This window comes from Oryctolagus cuniculus, chromosome 7, assembly GCF_964237555.1.
Source record: "Oryctolagus cuniculus chromosome 7, mOryCun1.1, whole genome shotgun sequence".
NCBI classification, from domain to species: domain Eukaryota; kingdom Metazoa; phylum Chordata; class Mammalia; order Lagomorpha; family Leporidae; genus Oryctolagus; species Oryctolagus cuniculus.
The window spans coordinates 31,039,816-31,059,872 of record NC_091438.1 but is presented as its reverse complement, the minus strand read 5'-3'; the positions used below and the strand labels follow the sequence as shown (position 1 = coordinate 31,059,872).

The 20,057-nt window shown below is 53.2% G+C and overlaps 1 protein-coding gene across 2 annotated transcripts in view; it reads left to right on the top strand.

The window, feature by feature from the left end:
* RCSD1 (RCSD domain containing 1) overlaps window positions 1-20,057 on the top strand; it is a 69,248-nt gene that overhangs the window by 33,406 nt on the left and 15,785 nt on the right. The window contains exons 2-3 of one of the 2 annotated variants that reach the window (XM_051857158.2): window positions 18,704-18,805; window positions 19,662-19,751. In XM_051857158.2, coding sequence (XP_051713118.2) covers window positions 18,704-18,805; window positions 19,662-19,751 — 192 coding nt within the window. The remainder of the gene's footprint in view (window positions 1-18,703; window positions 18,806-19,661; window positions 19,752-20,057) is intronic. The other variant, XM_008264120.4, reaches the window with a different exon arrangement.

Here is a 20,057-nt window from a genome sequence, read left to right as displayed (position 1 = left end):
AAGGTCCTGTTGCCAACCCAGAGGCTCTCTGTGCGAAGCAGGCTGGCAGCCACTGGGAGTGCAGCTGTCTCTCCTGGAAAAGCCTCGGAGGCCACCATCCCAGGCTCCCTACAGGTGACTAGGAAGTAGGTGTGATATGCTGGGGCCCTGGGACAGAGTGCGCTCAGTGCTCTGCTGGGAGGACTGTAACGGCCAGCGTGGTCTGCACAGCCACAGTGTAGGAGCCTGGGATCCCCTCCGAGGGGATCAGCACTGCTTCCCCCACGCAGCCTCAGAGAGCAGTAGTGAGCGCCGTCTGTTTCCACTCCTAAAGATTCCCCGCAGGAATAGACTGGTCTTTTCCTTTAAAGACATATTTATTTATTTGAAAGGGAGAGAGACAGGGAGAAATCTCCCATCTTCTGGTTCAGTCCTCCAAATGACTGCAACAGCCAGGGCTGGGCCAGGCCAAAACCAAGGAGCCAGAAATCCATCCAGGTCTCCCACTTAGGCAGCAGGGGCCCAAGCACTTGGCCCACCTTCCACTGCTTTCCCAGGTGCATTTGCAGGGAGCTTGGATCAGAAGTGGAGCAGCCGAGACTTGAACTAGCAATCTTTCAGGATGCCAGTGTTTCAGGTGGTGGCTTAACCCTCTGCGCCACAACATCTGGTCCTGTGCTTTGGAACCTTGAAGCTCTCAAGCCAGCTAGAGGGCTGGGCCTCCTAGCGCTCCATTTTCTTAGCCGCCCTGAGTTTCCCAACAGAGTGTGTCCCACAGCTTTCGTGAATTTTATTAGATTGTCTACAACCTGATTCATCCGCATAAGAAAGAGAACCCAAGTGGCCTCAATTTTCTCTGCAGTGATGTAAAAGTTACAAAACCAGGCGTGGGCAAGCAGAAGGGGCTTGGGAAACATGCTTCGAAAACCCATTTCACAGATGAGGAAGCGAAAGGGCACCGAGGGGCAGGGAGTTCACACTGCTCTGACCTGGGGTCAGCAGCCTGCAGCGCCCCCAGGATGCTCAGTTCTGGAAATAACTCATCTGGATCTTCCCTCCTGACTCTGCACCATTTGCAGCCCGGTGTGTTCCCTGGAGAGTTATGTGGGTCATGCACCCACAGCAGCCCCTGAGGGCCTGCGCTCTCACTTGGGAAGTTATCCTGGCTGGGCCTGGACCTGCAGGGACAGACCTCGCCTTCCAACCCAGGCCACACCCATGGTGCAGCTACCCAAGGGGCATTCCTTTGATGAGTGCTTCCCCGTGCAGGCACTGGTTGTGAGGGGAGACTCCCCCTTGCTTAGAGAAGTCAGAAGCGGGCTTCTCTCTGCCTGTATCGCTCGACTCCTCCTCCTCCATCTCAAGATGTCCCAGGGAGCCCAGTGCGTGAACAGCCCTGCTCTAAGCTGGCGTCCGCGTGGACAGAGGTCAGGTTCACGGTCCAGTGATGCTGCCTGCTCTTGCCTGTGATGACCCAGGCGTACACTCCCATTCGTGAATTCCTGAGACACTAAAGACGCAGTGCCAGCCCATCTGGTCTGCCGACTTGTTCTGCAAGACAGGAATGAAAATGATTCCACGTATCAGATCCCCACCAGCCCCTGGCAGTTCTTCAGGGCCCAACTGGCAGCCACAGCCTGGCTTCCCACAATGCAGCGACACCTACTGTGTGCTAAGCGGCGTCTTGGGTGACAACTACAATGGCTGAAATGGGGTGGAAGTTGTCCGTGTCCAGACCACTGTGCTCAGGGTGTACGTGCGTGATCTCATTAGGGCTTTGTCCCCAGCCCCTGGCATCAGTGCTGTTGTAAGACTTGTTTTACCGGTGGCGAAACTGAGGCTTGGCAAGGTCACATGTCATACCTGAGTTCATATATGGGCTAAAAAGGTAGAGTTGGGAGGCCAGCGCTGTGGGCATAGTGGGCTAAGCCGCCGCCTGCAGTGCCAGCCCTGCATCCTATATGGGTTCCAGTTCATGTCCCACCTGTTCCACTTCCAATCCAGCTCTCTGCTATGGCCTGGGAAAAAATAGAAGACAGCCCAAGTCCTTGGGCCCCTGCACGCCATGGGAGACCCGGAAGAAGCTCCTGGCTCCTGGCTTCAGATTGACCCAACTCTGGTCATGTTAGCCACTTAGAGAGTGAACCAGTGGATGGAAGACCTTTCTCTCTCTCTCTCTTCATCTGTAATTCTACCTCTCAAATAAATAAATAAAATCTTAAAAAAAAAAGCAGAGTTGGGATGTGGACCCAAACTGTCTCATTAAACAGGATCTCTTGGCACCCAGGGACCTTGTACAGGGCGTTATCACCCACATTTTACAGGGGAGACTCTGAGCGGTCAGTGGCTGGAGATCCCACACCCAGAGGTCGCACAAACCCGGGCCTGTGGAGCTCCAGATTCTGTGCTGGCCGCTGTCTCCCTGCAGGAGTCTGGGTGGCAGCCCAGCCCTGGGCTGGTGGGGGCCAACCTCCTGCAGCTACAGTGCCTGCCTGCCAAGGCCTCGGGGCACAAGAGTGCGCATCCGGGGACTAAGCAGGTCCCCTGGTCAAGGCATAGGAAGGGAGACCTCATGCAAGCAGCCTGCACCTCAGCCTTTGTGTTTAAGCCATGATGAGCACTTACAAAACTGCCCACTCACCTCTTTGAGATAACAATTTGCACACAGTAAAACTCACCCATCCTACCGTACAATGTGATGAGTGTTGACCAGTGGGTACAGTCCCGCAGCCACCACTGCGAGACCTAGCTCACAACCACGGTAGGGAGCATTTCCGTCAGGCCAGAAGCTCCTGGCGTTCCTGGCCGCCAGTTTCACACCCCCACCCCTGGCCCTGGGCCATCGGTGCCCTGCTTTCTGCTGTTCCAGCTCTGCCTCCTTCAGGATGCTGTGCAGATGGAATCATACCGGAAGTGTTCAGAGCCTGGCTTTTTTTTTTTTTTTTAAGATTTATTTATTTATTTGAAAGGCAGAGTTACACAGAGAGAGAAGGAGAGACAGAGCAAGAAAGAGAGGTCTTCCATCTGCTGGTTCACTCCCCAACTGGCCACAATGGCCTGAGCTGCGCCAATCCAAGCAGGAACCTGCAGCTTCTTTGGGATCTCCCACACAGGTGCATGGGCCCAAGGACTTGGGCCATCTTCTACTACTTTCCCAGGCCACAGCAGAGAGCTGGATCGAAAGTGGAGCAGCTGGGACTCGAACCAGCACCCATATGGGATGCTGGCGCTGCAGTCAGTGGCTTTACCTGCTATGCCACAGCACCAGCCCCCAGAGCCTGACTGTTTTTCACTGGGCATAGCGCTTTTGAGATCTGTCCATGTTGTTGAACATTATCAGTGGTTCATTCCTTTATATTGCTGAGCAGAATTCCAGGAGACGCACAGAACAGTTTGTTTATCTGTTGATGGACATCTGGGCTGTTTCTAGGCCTTGGCTATTACTAAGAAAGCCTCTTCAAAGGTTTGTGTGTGAGTCTGTATGTATGGACATATGCTTTTGTCTGTCTTGGACAAACACCCAGGAGGGACATGGCTGGACCATAGGTAGGTGTATGTTTTATGTCATGAGAAGCTACTGAGATCCTTTTCAAGTGGCTACACCACTCAGTGCTCCGACCAGCAATGTACAGCAAGTGCCTCCTCACACTTGGGGAGTTTCTCTTATTTTAACCATTCTCATGGGCATGTGATGTTATCTCTTAGGGTTGTTTTTTTTTTTTTTTTTTTTTTTTTTTGACAGGCAGAGTGAACAGTGAGAGAGAGAAACAGAGAGAAAGGTCTTCCTTTGCCATTGGTTCACCCTCCAATGGCCACTGGGCCGGTGTGCTATGGCCGGCGCACCACGCTGATCCGATGGCAGGAGCCAGGTACTTATCCTGGTCTCCCATGGGGTGCAGGGCCCAAGCACTTGGGCCATCCTCCACTGCACTCCCTGGCCACAGCAGAGAGCTGGCCTGGAAGAGGGGCAACTGGGACAGAATCCGGCTCCCCGACCGGGACTAGAACCTGGTGTGCCGGCACCGCAAGGCGGAGGATTAGCCTAGTGAGCCACGGCACCGGCCCTCTTAGGGTCTTAATGTGCATTTACCAAAGGGCCAGTGTGCTGCTCAGACATTCCTGTGTCTTCTTTGGTGAAGTGACTGTTCAACTCCTTTGCCTATTTTTTATTTTTTTAAAGATTCACTTATTTATTTGAAATGCAGAGTTAGAGGGTCAAAGGCAGAACCAGAGAGAGAGGTCTTCCATCCACTGGTTCATTCCCCAAATGTCCGCAATGGCCAGAGCTGGGCTAATCTGAAGCCAGGAGCCAGGAGCTTCTTCCGGGTCTCCCACATGGGTGCAGGGGCCCAAGCACCTGGGCCATCTTCCACTGCTTTCCCAGGCCACAGCAGAGAGCTGGATTGGAAGTGGAGCAGTCAGTACTACAACCAGTGCCCATATGGGATGCCAGCACTGCAGGAGGCAGCTTTACCTGCTATGTCACTGTGCTGGTCCCCTTTGCCCATTTTTTATTACCGAACCTCAAAGTGTAAACTCTCAAATTCTTGTAAGTACTGCTGGAGGTTGTGTGATGCTGAAGTTGGGAGCACAGACATTTGTCGTCCATGTTAGTAGCTATGCTATGAATAGCTGTAGCTATGAATTTTAGCAGCTATGCAACCCTGGGGCAGGTACTTGAGCTCTCTGAGTCGCAATTTTTTTCATCAGTAAAATGGAAATGATTGGGGCTGGCACTGTGGCATAGAAGGTGGGGCCTCTGCCTGCAGTGCCAGCATCCCATATGGGTGATGTTCAAGTCCAGGTTGCTCCACTTTGAGTCCCAGCTGCTCCACTTCCAACCCAGCTCCTTGCTAATGCTCCTGGGAAGGCAGCAGAAGATGGCTCACGTACTTGGGGCTCTGCACCCACGTGGGGGACCCTGAAGAAGCTCCTGGCTCCTGGCTTCAGCCTGACCCAGCCCCAGCCTTTGCAGCCATTTGGGCAGTGAACCAACAGATGGAAGAACTCTCTCTCCTTCTCTCTCTGTATCACTGCCTTTCAAGCAAATAAATAAATCTTTTAAATAATTGAAATGATAGTGTATCTTCATCATCACAGAGATGTGAGGATTAAATGAGCTCATCCTAATATATATAATACCTGACACAAACCACCAATATGGTGGGTTTCATTGTGGTTGAGAAAGTACATGACAAAAGGCTACCATTACGAATGCAAAATCAGTTTCTAAAGAGAGACAGGTGAGCAATGGTGGAGGTGCAGAGAGAGCACGGAGTGTACTGTCTATGCAGGATGCTGAGGGGACGTGAGGTGCCAGTGGTCACTGCATACACTACCAGACCCCCTGGGACAGCTGCCCTACAGTGCTGCTCTCAGTGAGTCCTTGGAAGGGGCGCTCTAACCGTGGACCAGGCCCTGACCCAGCAGGTAAAAGAGAGGGGCTGGCACACAAGCTCTGCAGGCTGAACCCCAAGCTCCCCACACTCCGCTGTCTTCCCCAGCTGTCTGTTCTATAAAATCCAGCAGAGCTTCCTTTAAAAATTTTTTTAAATATATATTTATTTTATTTGAAGGGCAGAGTTACAGAGACAGAGGGAGAGACAGAGACAGAGATATCTTCCATCCACTGGTTCATTCACCAAATGACTGCAAAGGCTGGGGATGGACCAGGCTGAAGCCAGGAGCCTGGAAATCCATCCAAGTCTCCCATGTGGGTGGCAGGGGCCCAAGCGCTTGGGCCATCATCCACTTCTTTCCCAGGCACATTAGCAGGGAGCTGGATCAAAAGTGGAGCAAGCGGTACTTGAACCAGAGCTCATATGGGATGCTGGTGAGCAGCTTAACCTGCTGTGCCACAACACCAGCCCCCGGTAGAGCTTTCAATGAAGCCGTTCAACTCTGTTGGATGATTTTCCTTTATTTTTGAGTAGGTTGCAGAAAAGGAAGGAAACATTAATATATAAACAGCTTCAAGGCCCCTCAAGTCTGGTCCCATCCCAGTTCGGTAGCCTTCAGAGGCAGGTGGAGCCTCCCCTTGGCTTGAGTGGGGTCCCCAGAGTTTGTGGTTCCTGCCTGGAGTGTCCCTGAGCAGCAGAGGCTTCGGAAGAGGTGCAGAGGCTGGGAGCTGTCCTCGGTGACTGAGCACAACTGCTGGGACCAGACCGGAGACATGGACATCAGCTCCTGGGGAAGACTCCACCCTAAGCTGATAACAGACCCACAGCTTCCTTCTCCTCAGTTTACTCCTTAATGAAGCCGATCTGAAAATGTCAAGAAGCCCCCAGAAGTGATCCACCACTCTAGATAAAGAGATGGACACATTCTAGGTGGTTTTTAGATATGTCTTGGAATAGATTGGTTGTTGCAAGTGGAACATGTAGACGCAGGAACCAAGATAAGAAATTGTCATGGATTTCTTAGCTCCAGGTGGAGACGGGAGGCTCGGATTCCTGAGTAACAGATTGGAGAGGGGAAGATCTGGTTCTTTGTTCTCTGGTTACTGTTCCCACGACCTTGGACAAGTCACTGAACCTTAATGGGAACATTTGAGCCTGCTGTGCTCAGAGCCATCCCTGGCAGACACTTTGTTTCCATTTTCGCCTCAAGGTCCCCATCTATATTTATCAAGCCCTGACCATGTCCGCCCAGTGGTGTTGGTTTCCTGAGGCATCATTCATTTGTTTACCAGCACTTAGTGCCTACAGGGGGCTTAGAGGGGGGCCACGAATAACCAGGGTCTCTGAGCTCAGAGCTTACAGAGGAGAAACCTTGGCAAACCATGGACAAGCCGTGTACCCTGGGTTGCAGTCACCCCAGCCTCCCTCTTTCACCTCCCCAAACACCTGTCTCACTCGCCAAAACTTTTGTGTGAATACCACTCGGAATGCTCTTGGGCACCAGCACCCCCAGCACACACACACACACACACACACACACCACTTTGCCTGGGTCACTCCTATTTATCTCAGTGTCAATGTCACTTCTTTGGGTCAGGTTCCTTGTCACATGCTGTTCCATTCCTTGTTCTCTGCAGCATTAAGCAACAGACAGAAGGAAATAATGATAGTGGTTGAATATATGAGAAGACATCCAAAAGTTCATGGAACATGGAATGAAATGGATAGTTTGGTGAAAAAAAAACCTGAAATCCATGCATAGTTTTTTCATAATGGGCATTTTCCATGAACTTTGCGAAGACTCCGCCTGTGCTTGGATTTCAACTTCTTTGCACCAAAATAAACTTATCTTTCCTTTTTTCATGAACGTTTTGAAGCACCCTGTCTGTCTCCCCCACTAGGCTGTACCCTCTATCATGAAAAGACTTGTTTCATCTTCGTCAGCTGTAACCTGAGCACCTGATGCAGGGTCTGGAGTAAAGGAAGAATGAATATGGAATGTGCCCAAGAAGTGGTGGAACAGAGATAGGAGCAGTCAGACCAGGCTGTGTGGGGTATGGGGTGCACAGTGGCCAAGGGGAGCCTCCCGGAGGGTTTGCTGGAAGGGCCCTGGGCTGAACTGTGCCTGCAGGATGCTCCCATGCCGGGTTCCAGATTGTGGGCTCAGCAAAGCTCTTGGAGAGCCTTCCTAGGTTTTTGTGATGTGTTTAGACCAGTTTGTGAATTCAGTGATTTTTAAACACTTAAACTGATGCTCTTCTGGTGCTGTTCCAAATACGGTTACTTTCCTTCTTCTGCTCCCAAATTAGACACTTCCCCATGCATTAATTCCAAATGAAATCAAGGGTCAAAGATGTTGGTGGTATACATGAGAAAATGTCTAATGTTTGCTGATCATCTGATGACCCCGTGACATTGAGACATTGGAAATATCTTGATTTGGGAGCTATGGGACTTCTTATCTGGAATTTTTCAAGGATTGTAGCCAAGAGATAATAGGAAATTTGGGGGCGTGTAGTTGACCTTAGTGGCTAAGACAGGGGTTAAGACTCTCATGTCACACACTGGAGTGCTTGGGTTTGATTTCTGACTTCAGCTTCCTGCGAAGGTAGACCCTGGCAAGCAGCAGGGATGACTCAGGTGGTTGGGTCCCTGCCACCAACTTGGGAGGCCTGGATTGAGCTCCCAGCTCCCGACTTTGCCCTGGTTACCCTGGGCATTTGAGAAGTGAACACACAGGAGCTGTCTATCTCTCAACCTCTCAAAACAAAATTTTAAGTTGTTAAAAAAACAAATAGGCAATTTGATCAAGTAAAACCTTTGGTGCAGACACGTACTCATTGAAGTGGAAAAGTGGTTTCTTCCTAGCTTGATGACATGAGCCAAGGCCTGTTGGCCTCTGTGGGACAAGCCCTTGGCTCTGTCCTAGGCATGCTTGAACCTGCCTGACCTGTGACTTCAGGCCAGCTCTGAACCTCTGAGGATGGGCCTAGGAGCCTTCAGAAGTCACGCCTGGGGCAAGCATTTGGCCTGCTGGTTAAGATGCCAGCTAAGACGCCGGTGTCCCACACTGGAGTGCCTTGGCTCTGGCTCTGGACGCCAGCGTCTTGCAAATGCAGACCCTTGGAGGCATCAGTGATGGCTCAAGTGGTTGGGTTCCTGCCACCCATGGGGGAGACCTGGGTTGAACTCTTGGCTCCTGGGTTTGGCTTTGGCCCATTCTTTGTTGTCACAGGCACTTAGAGAGAGGACCAGTGGGTGGGAGCTCTCTGTCTCTACCTGCCTCTGTTTCTCTCTCTTTCAAATTAAACAAACAACAACAAAAGAGTTAACAATCCCGGATTCACAGTTTCTTAGGCTTAAAAAGAAGAAGAAGAAATAATGTGTATTTTCTTTAAAGGTGACATATCCTTTTTTAATTTATTTATTGGAAAGGCACAATTACAGAAATGCAGAGAGAGAGAGAGAGAGAGAGAGGTCTTCCATCCGCTGGTTCACTCCCCAGATGGCTGCAATGGCCAGAGCTGTGCCAATCCAAAGCCAGGAGCCAGGAGCCTCTTCCAGGTCTCCCACATGGGTGCAGGGGCCCAAGGACTTGGGCCATCTTCTACTGCTTTCCCAGGCCATAGCAGAGAGCTGGATCGGAAGTGGAGCAGCCGGGACTCGAACTGGCACCCATATGGTTTTATGTGCGCTATGTCACAGCGCTGGCCCCTAAATAATGTCTGTTTATGACAGAGTGAGGCCCTTCAGAGCCCTTGCCCCATTTCCCCTTTACAAGTTCCATGAAGCTGTTCATTGATAGCCAGATAAGAAGGTACTGAGCAAGTACCCCAAAGTCACTCCAGAGAACAATCCTGCTGTCGCTCACTCTGTCCACCTTTGGAGAAGCTACTGTGCCTCAGTTTCCTTGGTCCAGCAGGGTTAATAAAGTGACTCCCTCCTCGGCTTACATTCCGTACGTGAAATGCATTTGTGCACATGGGAGACCTGATGTGCTGGCGCTCAGGTCTCTGCAGCTGTTGGAGTCATCATCGCTGATTTCTGCTGCGTGCAATGGGACCCAGGAGTCGGATGAAAGCTTTGCCTCCGCTCTCCTGCCAGTGCCATGCTCCAGGCCATGAACCACGGGCCCAGTGCCACACCCTGCCAATCGCAGCGTGTCCTGAAGGGGCTCCCTGCTAAGGGTCCAGCTCCAGAACTGAGCTCACACCGTGAGGGAGGCGGGGAGGGGAGACGCTGTAACTAGAGAGGCTGCAGCTGACCTGGAGGCCGGCCGGGTCCTTGGGAGACTTGTTCTAATCTTAGAAGGCGGCCCTGCTCTCTGCTGCAGCCTGGAGGCAAGTGTCCCAGACCCTAGGACACCGCACACTGTCCACCGACTCCGGCTGAAGAAGCAGGAGTGGTCCCAGGGAAGGGTGTGGATGTGGACCTGCCCTGGAGAGGGAGCACCCAGGGTGAGGAGAACCTCCTTGAAACCAAGGCCACCCCTGGACCGGCCAGCACAAGGGCAGCACATGACAGGCAGGCTTTGCCCCTGCTTCGGAGAGTGACAGATTATGCATTTCCTCGTTGGCCCAGGTGTGTGAGTGCCATCCCAGTCACCCGGGCCAGCTCTGCAGGCCCACCTCTCCCCTTCTTCCCCTTTGCCTGGGAGAGAGACACTCAGAGGCTTCTGGAACAACAAGACTGAATTTGATCTGCTTCTCACTGCTGCACCTGCTCTGGTGGGAGGAGGAAGACAAGAGGGAAACAGCCGCGCCTAACCCTGGAGAGGCTGCTGGGTCTGTGTCCTCTCGTGCAGCCTTGGCTTCCCCTGCCTGTCTCCAGACTCCGCTGTGGCCTTGTAACATGAGCCAAGTTCAATGCCAGGTTCACCTGATTGCAAAACTCCCAGGCGTCAGGCAGGGTCTGTCCTGGCCCCTCTGCTCCGTTCCCGTCCCTTATCCGCACCCTTTGCCACCCTTTCAGCCCTCCTCCTCCCCTAGGCTCCTCCTCTCTATCAGTCACACCCCTGCCCACCCAGAATCCAGAGCCAGAAACCTGGGCAGTGTCTTGACTCTGCCCAATCACTCACCCATCCTTCCTTTTGGATGGCTTCTGGGGACTGTTCATCTCTGTCTCCACTGACCCCCACATCAGCCATCAGCCTCTCTAACTCTGCTCGCTCCTGAGGGGAACCCTCTGTCTAAAGCCATCCGTGAGACAGCGTTCACTCCATGGTGCCTCGCATGCTCGGGCCCACCTCTGGGCTCAGTGACCTCTGCTGACTCTCTGTTCTGTTGTCCCTGTGGAGGGGGCTTGTTGGGCCTCAGCCCCTCAAGGAGAAAGCTTCCTTGGCTCTGCTTTCCAAAAATCCTTAGACTGGCAGGTGTCTAGCCTAGCAGTTGGGCTGCCTGCACCCCATATCAGAGGACCTGGGTTTGATCTTCAGCTCCAGCTCCGACTCCAGCTTTTTGCTAAAGCAGATCCTGGAGGGCGGTGGTGGCAGCTCAAGTGGCTGGGTCCTTGCCACCCTATGGGAGACTTGGTTTGAGTTCCCAACTTCAGCTCCCCTGCCATGGCAGGCATTTAGGGAGTGAACGAGCAGATGAGATATCTCTCTCTCTCTCCCTCCCTCCCTCTCTTTCAAATAAATAAATAAGTTTTTGATACCTACAGCCTGGTCAGCTCCCTGGCATGTAGCAACTACTGAACAATTGCATCATTAAACTCTGCATCTTTCATTCCCCTCTCTATGCGGGCCACTCACCCCTCTAAATCAAAACACCCCAGGCCACCCCCTAAAAATGCGCCCACAGATAAAAGGTGGCTGCCTTGCAGAACTCTGACTTAAGGCTTGCAAATTGCAAGAAGGGGTCATGCTCACATACACAGCTAACAACCGCGCCGCTAGGGGAGCGATGCCCGATCTCCACGGCTCTCGCAGCCAGAGGTTCCTCTCTGTCTTCTGTTTCTCTCCGGAAGTGGCAGCCCTCATCCATTTCTCAGCTCTCCGATTCCCCTCCTTTCTCCTTCATGCTCGCTCTTCCTAAGGCAGCTCTCTGCTCCCCAGGCAGACCCAGATCCAACAAGAAGTTCAGCCCAGAGAAGGGGTCTTCTGGGACCGGGATCTGCCTTCTGCAGGAGGCTGTATCACGGTCAGCTTGCTCGTTCTTTTACTTTCCATGCCAATGTCAAGGGCTTCCAACCTGGTCTCCTGGTCCTGTGGCTCCCCATCCATTTCTTACACCGCAGCCAGAGGGAGCTGGAAAAAAGAAATCCAAGGGTTTTGCTCTTTGACTTAAAACTGTTCAGTGACTCTGGATAGCTGAGTCTTTCTTAACTCCCATCACTCAGCTCAGGTTTTGTTGTTGTTGTTGTTTTTTGTTGTTGTTGTTTTGTTTTTGTTTTTGTTTTTGTTTTGTCAGGCAGAGTTAGTGAGAGAGAGAGACAGAGAGAAAGGTCTTCCTTCCATTGGTTCATCCCCTAAATGGCTGCTACGGCTGATGCGCTGCGCCAGTCCGAAGCCAGGAGCCAGGTGCTTCCTCCTGGTCTCCCATGCAGGTGCAGGGCCCAAGGACTTGGGCCATCCTCCACTGCACTCCCTGGCCACAGCAGAGAGCTGGACTGGAAGAGGAGCAACCAGGACAGAATCTGGTGCCCCGACCAGGACTAGAACCCAGGGTGCCGGCGCCGTAGACAGAGGATCAGCCTAGTGAGCCAGGGTGCCGGCCAGCTCTGGTTCTTTTACCGCCCTCTTGCCGGCCCCCATTGATGACCTGGGGCCCACCCAAATAATCCAGAACAATCTCCCTCCACTAAGGTCAGTGATTGGCCAACTTCATCCTATCTGCGGAATTAATTGCCCGTTGCCTTGTACCCTAACAGAATCGCAGATTCTGGAGAGAACGTGGACACCTCGGGGAGCCTTGTTCTGCTCACCACACTGGCCTGTCTGTCATACTTTAAACACTTGCTCCATTGTCCCTGCTCCAACATCCCGGGAGCTTGGCAGGTGCAGGCTGTACTCCTGCAGTACCTCTCTGGGTACCTCCCTCCCAGTGTGCTTCCGTGCACTGTGTCCACAGAGCCTCACCACCACCCCCTACCCCTGGGGAAGGCAAGGCAGCTGTTATTCCCATTTTACAGGTAGGAGACTGAGGCTTCAGGAGCTCATGGGATTCAGCCGGAAGCACCCAAGAAAGAAGCAGCTCTGAGATTTACTCGTGTCCCTACCAGCAACCCTCTGAGCGCTCCCCACCGTGGGCGGTAGGAGGGAGTATAACATAATAGCAATAATCAGAATCAGAAGAAGAAAGAGAAGAGGTGAGGAGAAGAGGAGGAAGATGATGACAGGAATGCACACCTCTTTTTAGTAGGAGCAGAACTGCCTTCCAAGAATAGCAGAGATTCCCGCAGTAGCCCAGTGTCCCCAAGATGGATCGAAACATTTGCTGCTATAGTATCTGCATCCAGGATAATCCTCCCACATAGCAAACCCTATAACTTCCCTGCTCTCCCTGGCCTATGTAAGAAAACTGTAGCTCAGCCTCAGCAGAACGGCTTCCGCTGGGTGCCTCCCCTGTGCCGCGCCAGCACCAGCACTTAGGAAGCTCACGGTGGGTGAGCTGTATCCTGTATCCCCAGCACTGTGTCACAGGTGTGGCACAGACCTGATATGGCAGGTGCAGAGACTCAGGCTCAGAAAAGTCAAGTGACATGATCAATGTCATCCATACAGAGCGTTAGTTCTGGAGCTGGACTTAAAATGTGGCAGTGCCTTACCCCAGACAAGCCCTGGACTTGTTCTGTGGAGCTGTTTCCAACCCTCTGCCTCGTCTGTCTTCTGTTGCTGGTCTACCTCCCTCCCTCCCCTGCATTCCCACCTCTCGTCTCCCCCTGTTCAGTCTTTGGAGGCCATCACTGTCACCCTAGCAGGTTCCACGATGGCTATGGATGGATGCTCAAGGGTGTAGAAATGACCACCAGAAAGGATGAGGGACACAGCAGTCATGTGTGACGCGCGACATTTCTGGCCTCCGCCGCTGTCCCAGCTTCAGTGACTTCCAGGCTCCCGCTGCAGTACTGGGGCCAGGGCCCTCAGCTCTGTGGGTGAAAGCCGGTCCAGTGCTGAGAGAAGACAGCCCAGCGCACAGCCGTTGGACCTCTTTTCTTGCCCGTTCTGTTCCCTCTGATTTTATCCCTGTGGCCTCCATGACCATCTCTACGTAGTGGCTCTTTAAGCTTTGTTTCCAGCCTGAATCCCTCCTCTGATCCAGATGTGTGTACTTGACCGCTTGTACTGTGTCTCCACTTGGATGTCTAACAGGCATTTCCAGTTCCCATGACCAAGACAGAACTAGTCATTCCCCCACCTCACCCCCCACATCTCTGTCCCCACAAGCCTCCCCCAACCATGCGCCCCAATATCCACGTCAAACAACTTGGAGCCAGCTTCCCCTGATTCCCTACACTCAGTGCATCAGGGGCCCCCAGCTGTGTCACCTCCAAACCCTCTCCTCCTCCTCATGCCCTGGCTACCAGCCTGGTCCACGCTACCATCCCCTCTCAGCCTCATTTCTCAGCCCCGCCGCCCCTGTTTCCTTCCAGCCTCCACACACAGCCTCTCAGCCTTGTCTGCCCAGGTCCTTCGTGCACAGCCTGTCCCTGCCCCACTTTGCTCCTCTCTGTCCTTCAGCCTTTGTTCCTGTCTGTGCTTCTGCTCAGAATGTCCCTCCCATTTTCCCCCCAGCTGGGATTCACCTCAGATGATCCATCCTCAGAGCTGCATTCCCACCGGCCACAGAGCAAGTGCCCTGTTTTATCTTTTCATAGCATGTAACAAATTGTCTTATCTATTTTTCTGGATATCAAGTTGCTTTAGAAAGTTAGCGGATCATGAATCATGTGAAAATCTCAAAGACATTTTTGCACCAAAATAATTTTTAAAAAGATTTATTTATTTATTTGAAAGGTAGAGTTACAGAGAGGAAGAGCCAGAGTGAGAGAAAAGAGGAGACAGAATCTTCCATTTGCTGGTTCACTCCCCAAATGGCCACAATGGCCAGGTGGACCAGGCCAAAGCCAGGAGCCAGGAGCTTCTTCCAGGTCTCACATGTGGTCACAGGGGCCCAGACACCTGGGCCATCTTCTACTGCTTTCCCAGGTGCATTAGCAGGGAACTGGATCAGAAGTGGAGCAGTCAGGACTTGAACCTGAACCCATGTGAGATGCCAGTGTTGAAATGGGCAGCTTAAGCCATTGTACCACAATGCCGGCCCTTTAATTCAATTTTCCATAAACTTTCTGAAGTGTCCTCGTGTATCTTTATCGTGTGCTTCTCTTGCTAGAATAGCAATTCCTGAAGGGCAAAATGCAGTCTTGCTCACTGCTACACCCCGTGGCCTAGGGCGGTGGATGCATACTGACAAGAGACTGAGTAAGTCTTCCAGCGAAGGAGCAGTCACTGTAGCCTATTGGTGTGGCAAGACCTGGAGCTTCAGAACCCAGAATGTTCTCATGCCAGCACGTGTTAACATTGAGTGACAAGTGACTTGGCAACTTCAGCCCCAGTTTCTCTTCTAGAAGAGGTGAGAACCATTGAAGATATACCAGTTGCGGTGAGGATGGGGGTTCCCACACAGGAGGTGCCCTAAGGAGATCAAATGACCAGCTGGCTCCCCGGGCAGTGCGCTGTCCACCCTCCCAGGATGGTACTGGGCAAATACCGGAATGAACTGGAGAACGAGGAATGGTATGAATGCAGAGGAAGATGCTGGAGTCATTGCTGTACCCCCGAGAGACTGCATTGAGCCTTTAGAAGTGGCGGTTTAAGCATGAGCATGTTGGAAGGGGCTGAGCATCTTGCACGAACAATTTTTCCATTCTGAAAGACTAGAGAAGCAAATGTGACTTCCACCCTGGAAGCGCTGGCTTCTCAGCCTGTTTCTGGTGAGCGAGAGAACCTTCCTTTCTGCCAAGTTCAAGAGTTCCCCAGCCCCCATGGCTTCTTGCCTCAAGCTGGAGACAGTGAGACCCTCCCGGTGCTAGGTTTCCCTGCGCTGTGGCCCAGAGAGTGAGAAGCTCTTAGATCTCGGACCAAAGAGGAAGCTGGAGAAACAGTGCAGATCCAAGAAGGGACAAAGAGCCCCTCTTTGCCCTACACACAGAGGTCCCACTGTGTAGATGGTTGGCAGCATCCAAACTGTGTTTCCTCAATGTGGCAACCGTGGCGAGAGGGGAAGCTCCATGCTGCCCAGACACGGGACTCTCCAGCTCTTGGGAGAAAGTCCCTTAGAAATGGAAACACCAGCAGCGACTTTCTCCTGGCCTTGGCAAAGTCAAGCTGTAACCACAGGCTGCCTTCCAACCCAGTTGGCACAGCAGGCTGGAACAGTGGCAGGAAGGGCTTGTTTAGCAAGTCCCAGAACCAGGCGGATGGAGTAGAGACCTGAAATCTGTGCAGACACTGGTGGGCTGAAGCCAGACACAAAGGAAGATGACTCTGAGAACAGACGTGAGGCACAGAGATCAGTCCGAGGAGGAAGACAAACTGAGTTCTAGGCAGTGACCGAGACACAGAGTGGAAGCAAGCGGCTGGCGTGACGGGGACCTGCAGCAGGGTGTGGTCTGTGGGGGTGACTGGAAGGTGTTAGCGAGCCTGGGAGCAGGTGCCCAGGCCCTGATACTGGCTTACTGGGTCGGATGGGAGGACGGGGGAAGAAACCAGCTTTAAATGAGCATGTTCTATGTATTGGGCTCTGTGCTTAGTGGACTTCTCAGGAACCAAGAACCATTTCATCCTGGAGTGGGTGGGAAGGACCACCAAGTCCTTCTCAGAACACAGTCAAGGTGAGAGCTAACCAAGGCAGTGTCAGGGCTGAGTCGGCGTGGCCTTGAACCTGTGGGAGCGGGTTAGTAGCTGCCTCTGCCAGAACCGCAAGGCAGGGGGCCTGCGCTGTGACACAGTGAGTTAAAGCCCCAGCCTGCAGTGCCGGCATCCCATACGGGCACCGGTTGGAGTCCCGGCTGCTTCTCTTCTGATCCAGCTCTCTCCTATGGCCTGGGAAAGCAGTAGAGAAGTAAAGAATAGCCCAAGACATTGGGTCTTCCTGCATGGAAGACCCAGAAGAAGCTCCTGGCTCCTGGCTTTGGATTGTCCCAACTCTGGCCATTGCGGCCATTTGGGGAGTGAACCAGCAGATGGAAGACCTCTCTATCTCTCTCTCTCTCTCTGTAACTTTTTCAAATAAGTAAAATAAATCTTAAAAAAAAAAAAAAGAACTGCCTGCTGCTCAGAAGTTGGCATCAGATGCGTCACACATGACCTCAGATGGCTTCTCCTGTGTGACGCTGGCTAGGTGACCTGCCCCCTCTGGCTTTTAGTATGCCTGACTGGCAGGAGACAGGCATCAGTCTGTCTCCTGCCTCAGGGGATGGGGCGTGTCTGGGCCGGCCCCCTCTCCCTTGGCTCCTCCACTCCAAGAAAGCAAACACAGACACATTTTTAGTCTTTCCTCCGACCCTGCCTGTGAAGCCCTAAATGCTTCCAGAGCCTCTTAGTTCTCTGAGCCCCTCGCCAAGCCCCGTTTGAGACGGGGAAGTGAGGGAGGACTTGTTGGATTCTTACACCGCCCTATTTTTAACTGGAGTGTATCTTCCTGCACAGCCAGTGATTGGCGCCTCTAAAGCCCAGATGAAGTGCGCCGTCAGCAGGATTCGTGCAATAAATAGCAGCGGACAGCAGGGCCGATCCGTTCCGTGGGCAGGAAGCAAGACAGATGGACACACTGACCGGCCCAGCGTCTCTGCCAAGAGCAGCTCGGTTGACCACGCATGCTCCCTGAAGCCTCCGTTGTTCCAGGAGGGCAAAGTGCCGGCCTCTGATGGCTCCTAGCGTAGCAAGCGAGAAAGTCAGACAGGTGCATGAATTGGGGTGGGGTCTCAGCCCCCCATGGCTTTTTCCCAGCGTGGTGAGGAAATCCGGCATCTTGTAGAGAGGTGACTCCTTGTACCTCTTTATGCAAAGTCAGCATGGGTGTTCGGGCCAGACCTGTGGTGAGCTTGCAGAGGGCCCTGGCCCTTCCTTCAGAACAGCCATTCACAGACCAGCAGGTTCATAGCCCCTGCAGGCATCCTTCCCATCTCTAAACAAGGCCTCCTTCTCAAACCTCCGCCCCTATTTCCTTAACGTCACTGCCTGAAGTTGGTGGGGGAAGGTAGGAGGGCCCTCCCCTGCCCCGCTACAAGGGGCCAACATCATAGGAAGACTAATGATATTGACTTTGGAGGATGCGTGCAAGTAAGAGAGCTTGGAGACACCCTAAGCATAAAAAGAGGAGTGTGTGTGTGTGTGTGTGTGTGTGTGCTGTGCAGTGAGCAAGCTGCTGCTGGAGAGAACCGTGCTGTGTTCATGCAGGAGACCCATGGAAAGGTGGAGATGGACTTTCTCAAACAAACGGCTGCCCACATTCTCCCGGCTACAGTTGAGACCTGAGGCAGGGAAGAGGTAGAGGGAACTCACAGTCTATACAGGGGCCAGCGGTGTGGCTCAGCGGGTTAAAGCTGTGGACTGTGGTGCCGGCATCTCATAGGGGCACCCGTTCAAGTCCTGGCTGTTCCAGTTTTGGTCTGATCCCTGCTGATGGCCTGGGAAAGCAGTGGAGGATGGACCAAGTGCTTGGGCCCCTGCACCCATGTGGGAGACCCAGAAGAAGCTCCTGGCTCCTGGCTTTGGCTTGGCCCAGCCACAGTCATTGCAGCCATTTGGGGAGTGAACCAGCGGATGCAAGATTCTCTCTCTCTCTCTCTCTCTCTCTCTCCCTCTCTGTAGCTCTGCCTTTCAAATTAATACAGCTTTAAAAACATTGAATAAAGCGCATTTGCTCAGTGCGTTTCATATAGCTAAAGGCCCCTCCGTCCAGGTGCATTTCGGCAGCCTCCAGTTTTCAAAGGAGCTGAACGAGGAAGTGAGACGCCCGTGCTGTGGCTGGTACAGCCTTCTTCTGCCGAGACCTTTGTGGGATGAGAAGCCTGGGGCTTGTGCTGCCTCCAAAATCCCAGGCCACACCCCCCAGGACAGGACCAAATTGTATTTGTCCCCAGGTCCACGGAGCCACACCCAAAGCCAAGTACTTTGTAGATGGTCACCAAATGTGGTTGACTGGATGGTGTTTAGAAAGCTTTAAATGCAGAAGTGAGTTGGCAAACGATGTTACCATACCCTGTTGCCTTGCATGGTCACAGCTGCTTGTGGCCGCAAAACAAGGACCCTGCCTGGTACCTGGGTAGGGAAGCCCAGGGCACGTGTGCTAATTCACATTCCCTTCTGCTTCTGTTGCCAGGAAAGACCGGCAGAGACCAAGGCCAGTGTGGACAGCTCGGCGACCCCCTCGGTGGCTCAGCTGGCTGGGCGCTTTAGGGAGCAGGCGGCTGCTGTGAAAGAGGTAAGTCTGGGGTATCCAGAGCCCCATCTCTGGGAGGGGCTGGAGGAAGGCAAAGACTGGGGCAGCCCCCCCCCCCCCCCGAAGAGAGAGAGGGAAGAGGCTTGGTCATGACCAAATTAGGAAGCAAAGTGAGAGAGGGTCCCTGTGAGTGTGCCAAGTCCAGGGACCGGGCTGAGCTGAAAGACCAGCCCTCAGAGATGGGAGATGGCTTCAGTTTCCTCTCCATCATCCACCCACACAGGCTTAGGTCTTGCCCAGCTGCACCAGGCCTGGGTTGGCTCAGAAATAAGAGGTCCCCACGCCCAGCTCCTGCCTATAGCCTAGGAGTCAGCAGCAAGCAGGGCCGGGCACTCTCAAGATCGGAGCCTGGAGAAAGGAGAGGGGACTGGAGGGGAAGCGCACTCAGACGGAAAACCAAGGGCCAGGAAGGACAGGCGCCCAGGGACCGGCGGATTCCTGAAGAGTGAGAACTGGCCCGCCTCGCTGCCTGAGGTTGAGGTGCATCTGCGTCTCCAGAGTTTCTAGACATCGCAGGCATGCCACAGAGGAGAAAGGAGATGGCACTGGCTGCAGGCCGGCTGTGGAGGTCATTTTGCGATGGTTTCGGTCCATGGCTTGCAAGTAAAAAGGGGTGCTCTAGCAGGAAAGGAATGGGAGAGATGCGCCGGCATGGACTGGCCGTTAGGTGGCGCTCATTTACCTAGCGGCGGTCCCCAAGCCACACCATCCCCTCCCTCCACTCCGTTCTCCAGACACCCCCACACTCGCCTAACGCCATTCCCACCACTTCTTCCTCCCTGTGGCCTGATCAGCTCTCTCTTTCTCTCTGTGTGTCTGTCCGTCACCCTCCCTCTAGACACCAGCCAGTAAACCAACAAGAAGGAAACCGCCCTGCTCCCTCCCCCTGTTCCCCCCCAGGGTAGAGCTGGGCCAGAATGGCGAGCAGGTAAGTGCGGGCAGGACTGTGGGTCTTCTGCCCCCTAGTTGTAGGAAGAGGCTCCAAGGTCACTGTGCAGATTAGATTCTCTCTCCAGCTCAGATGCCAGGACGAGTCTCCGCCCCTAATCCCTCCCTTTGGAAACTAGGCCCCGCCCTGCGCTCTTAGGATTGGTCAAGGACACTGTGCTTCGAGCCTGGGAATTTCCGCAAAGAGAATGAATGGACCACACCAGATCCAGGAGTGAAGAAAGTTGTGACCGAGGTGACCTTGGAATAAGGAAGGGAGAAGGCCCTGGAAAGACGGGGCGTGCTG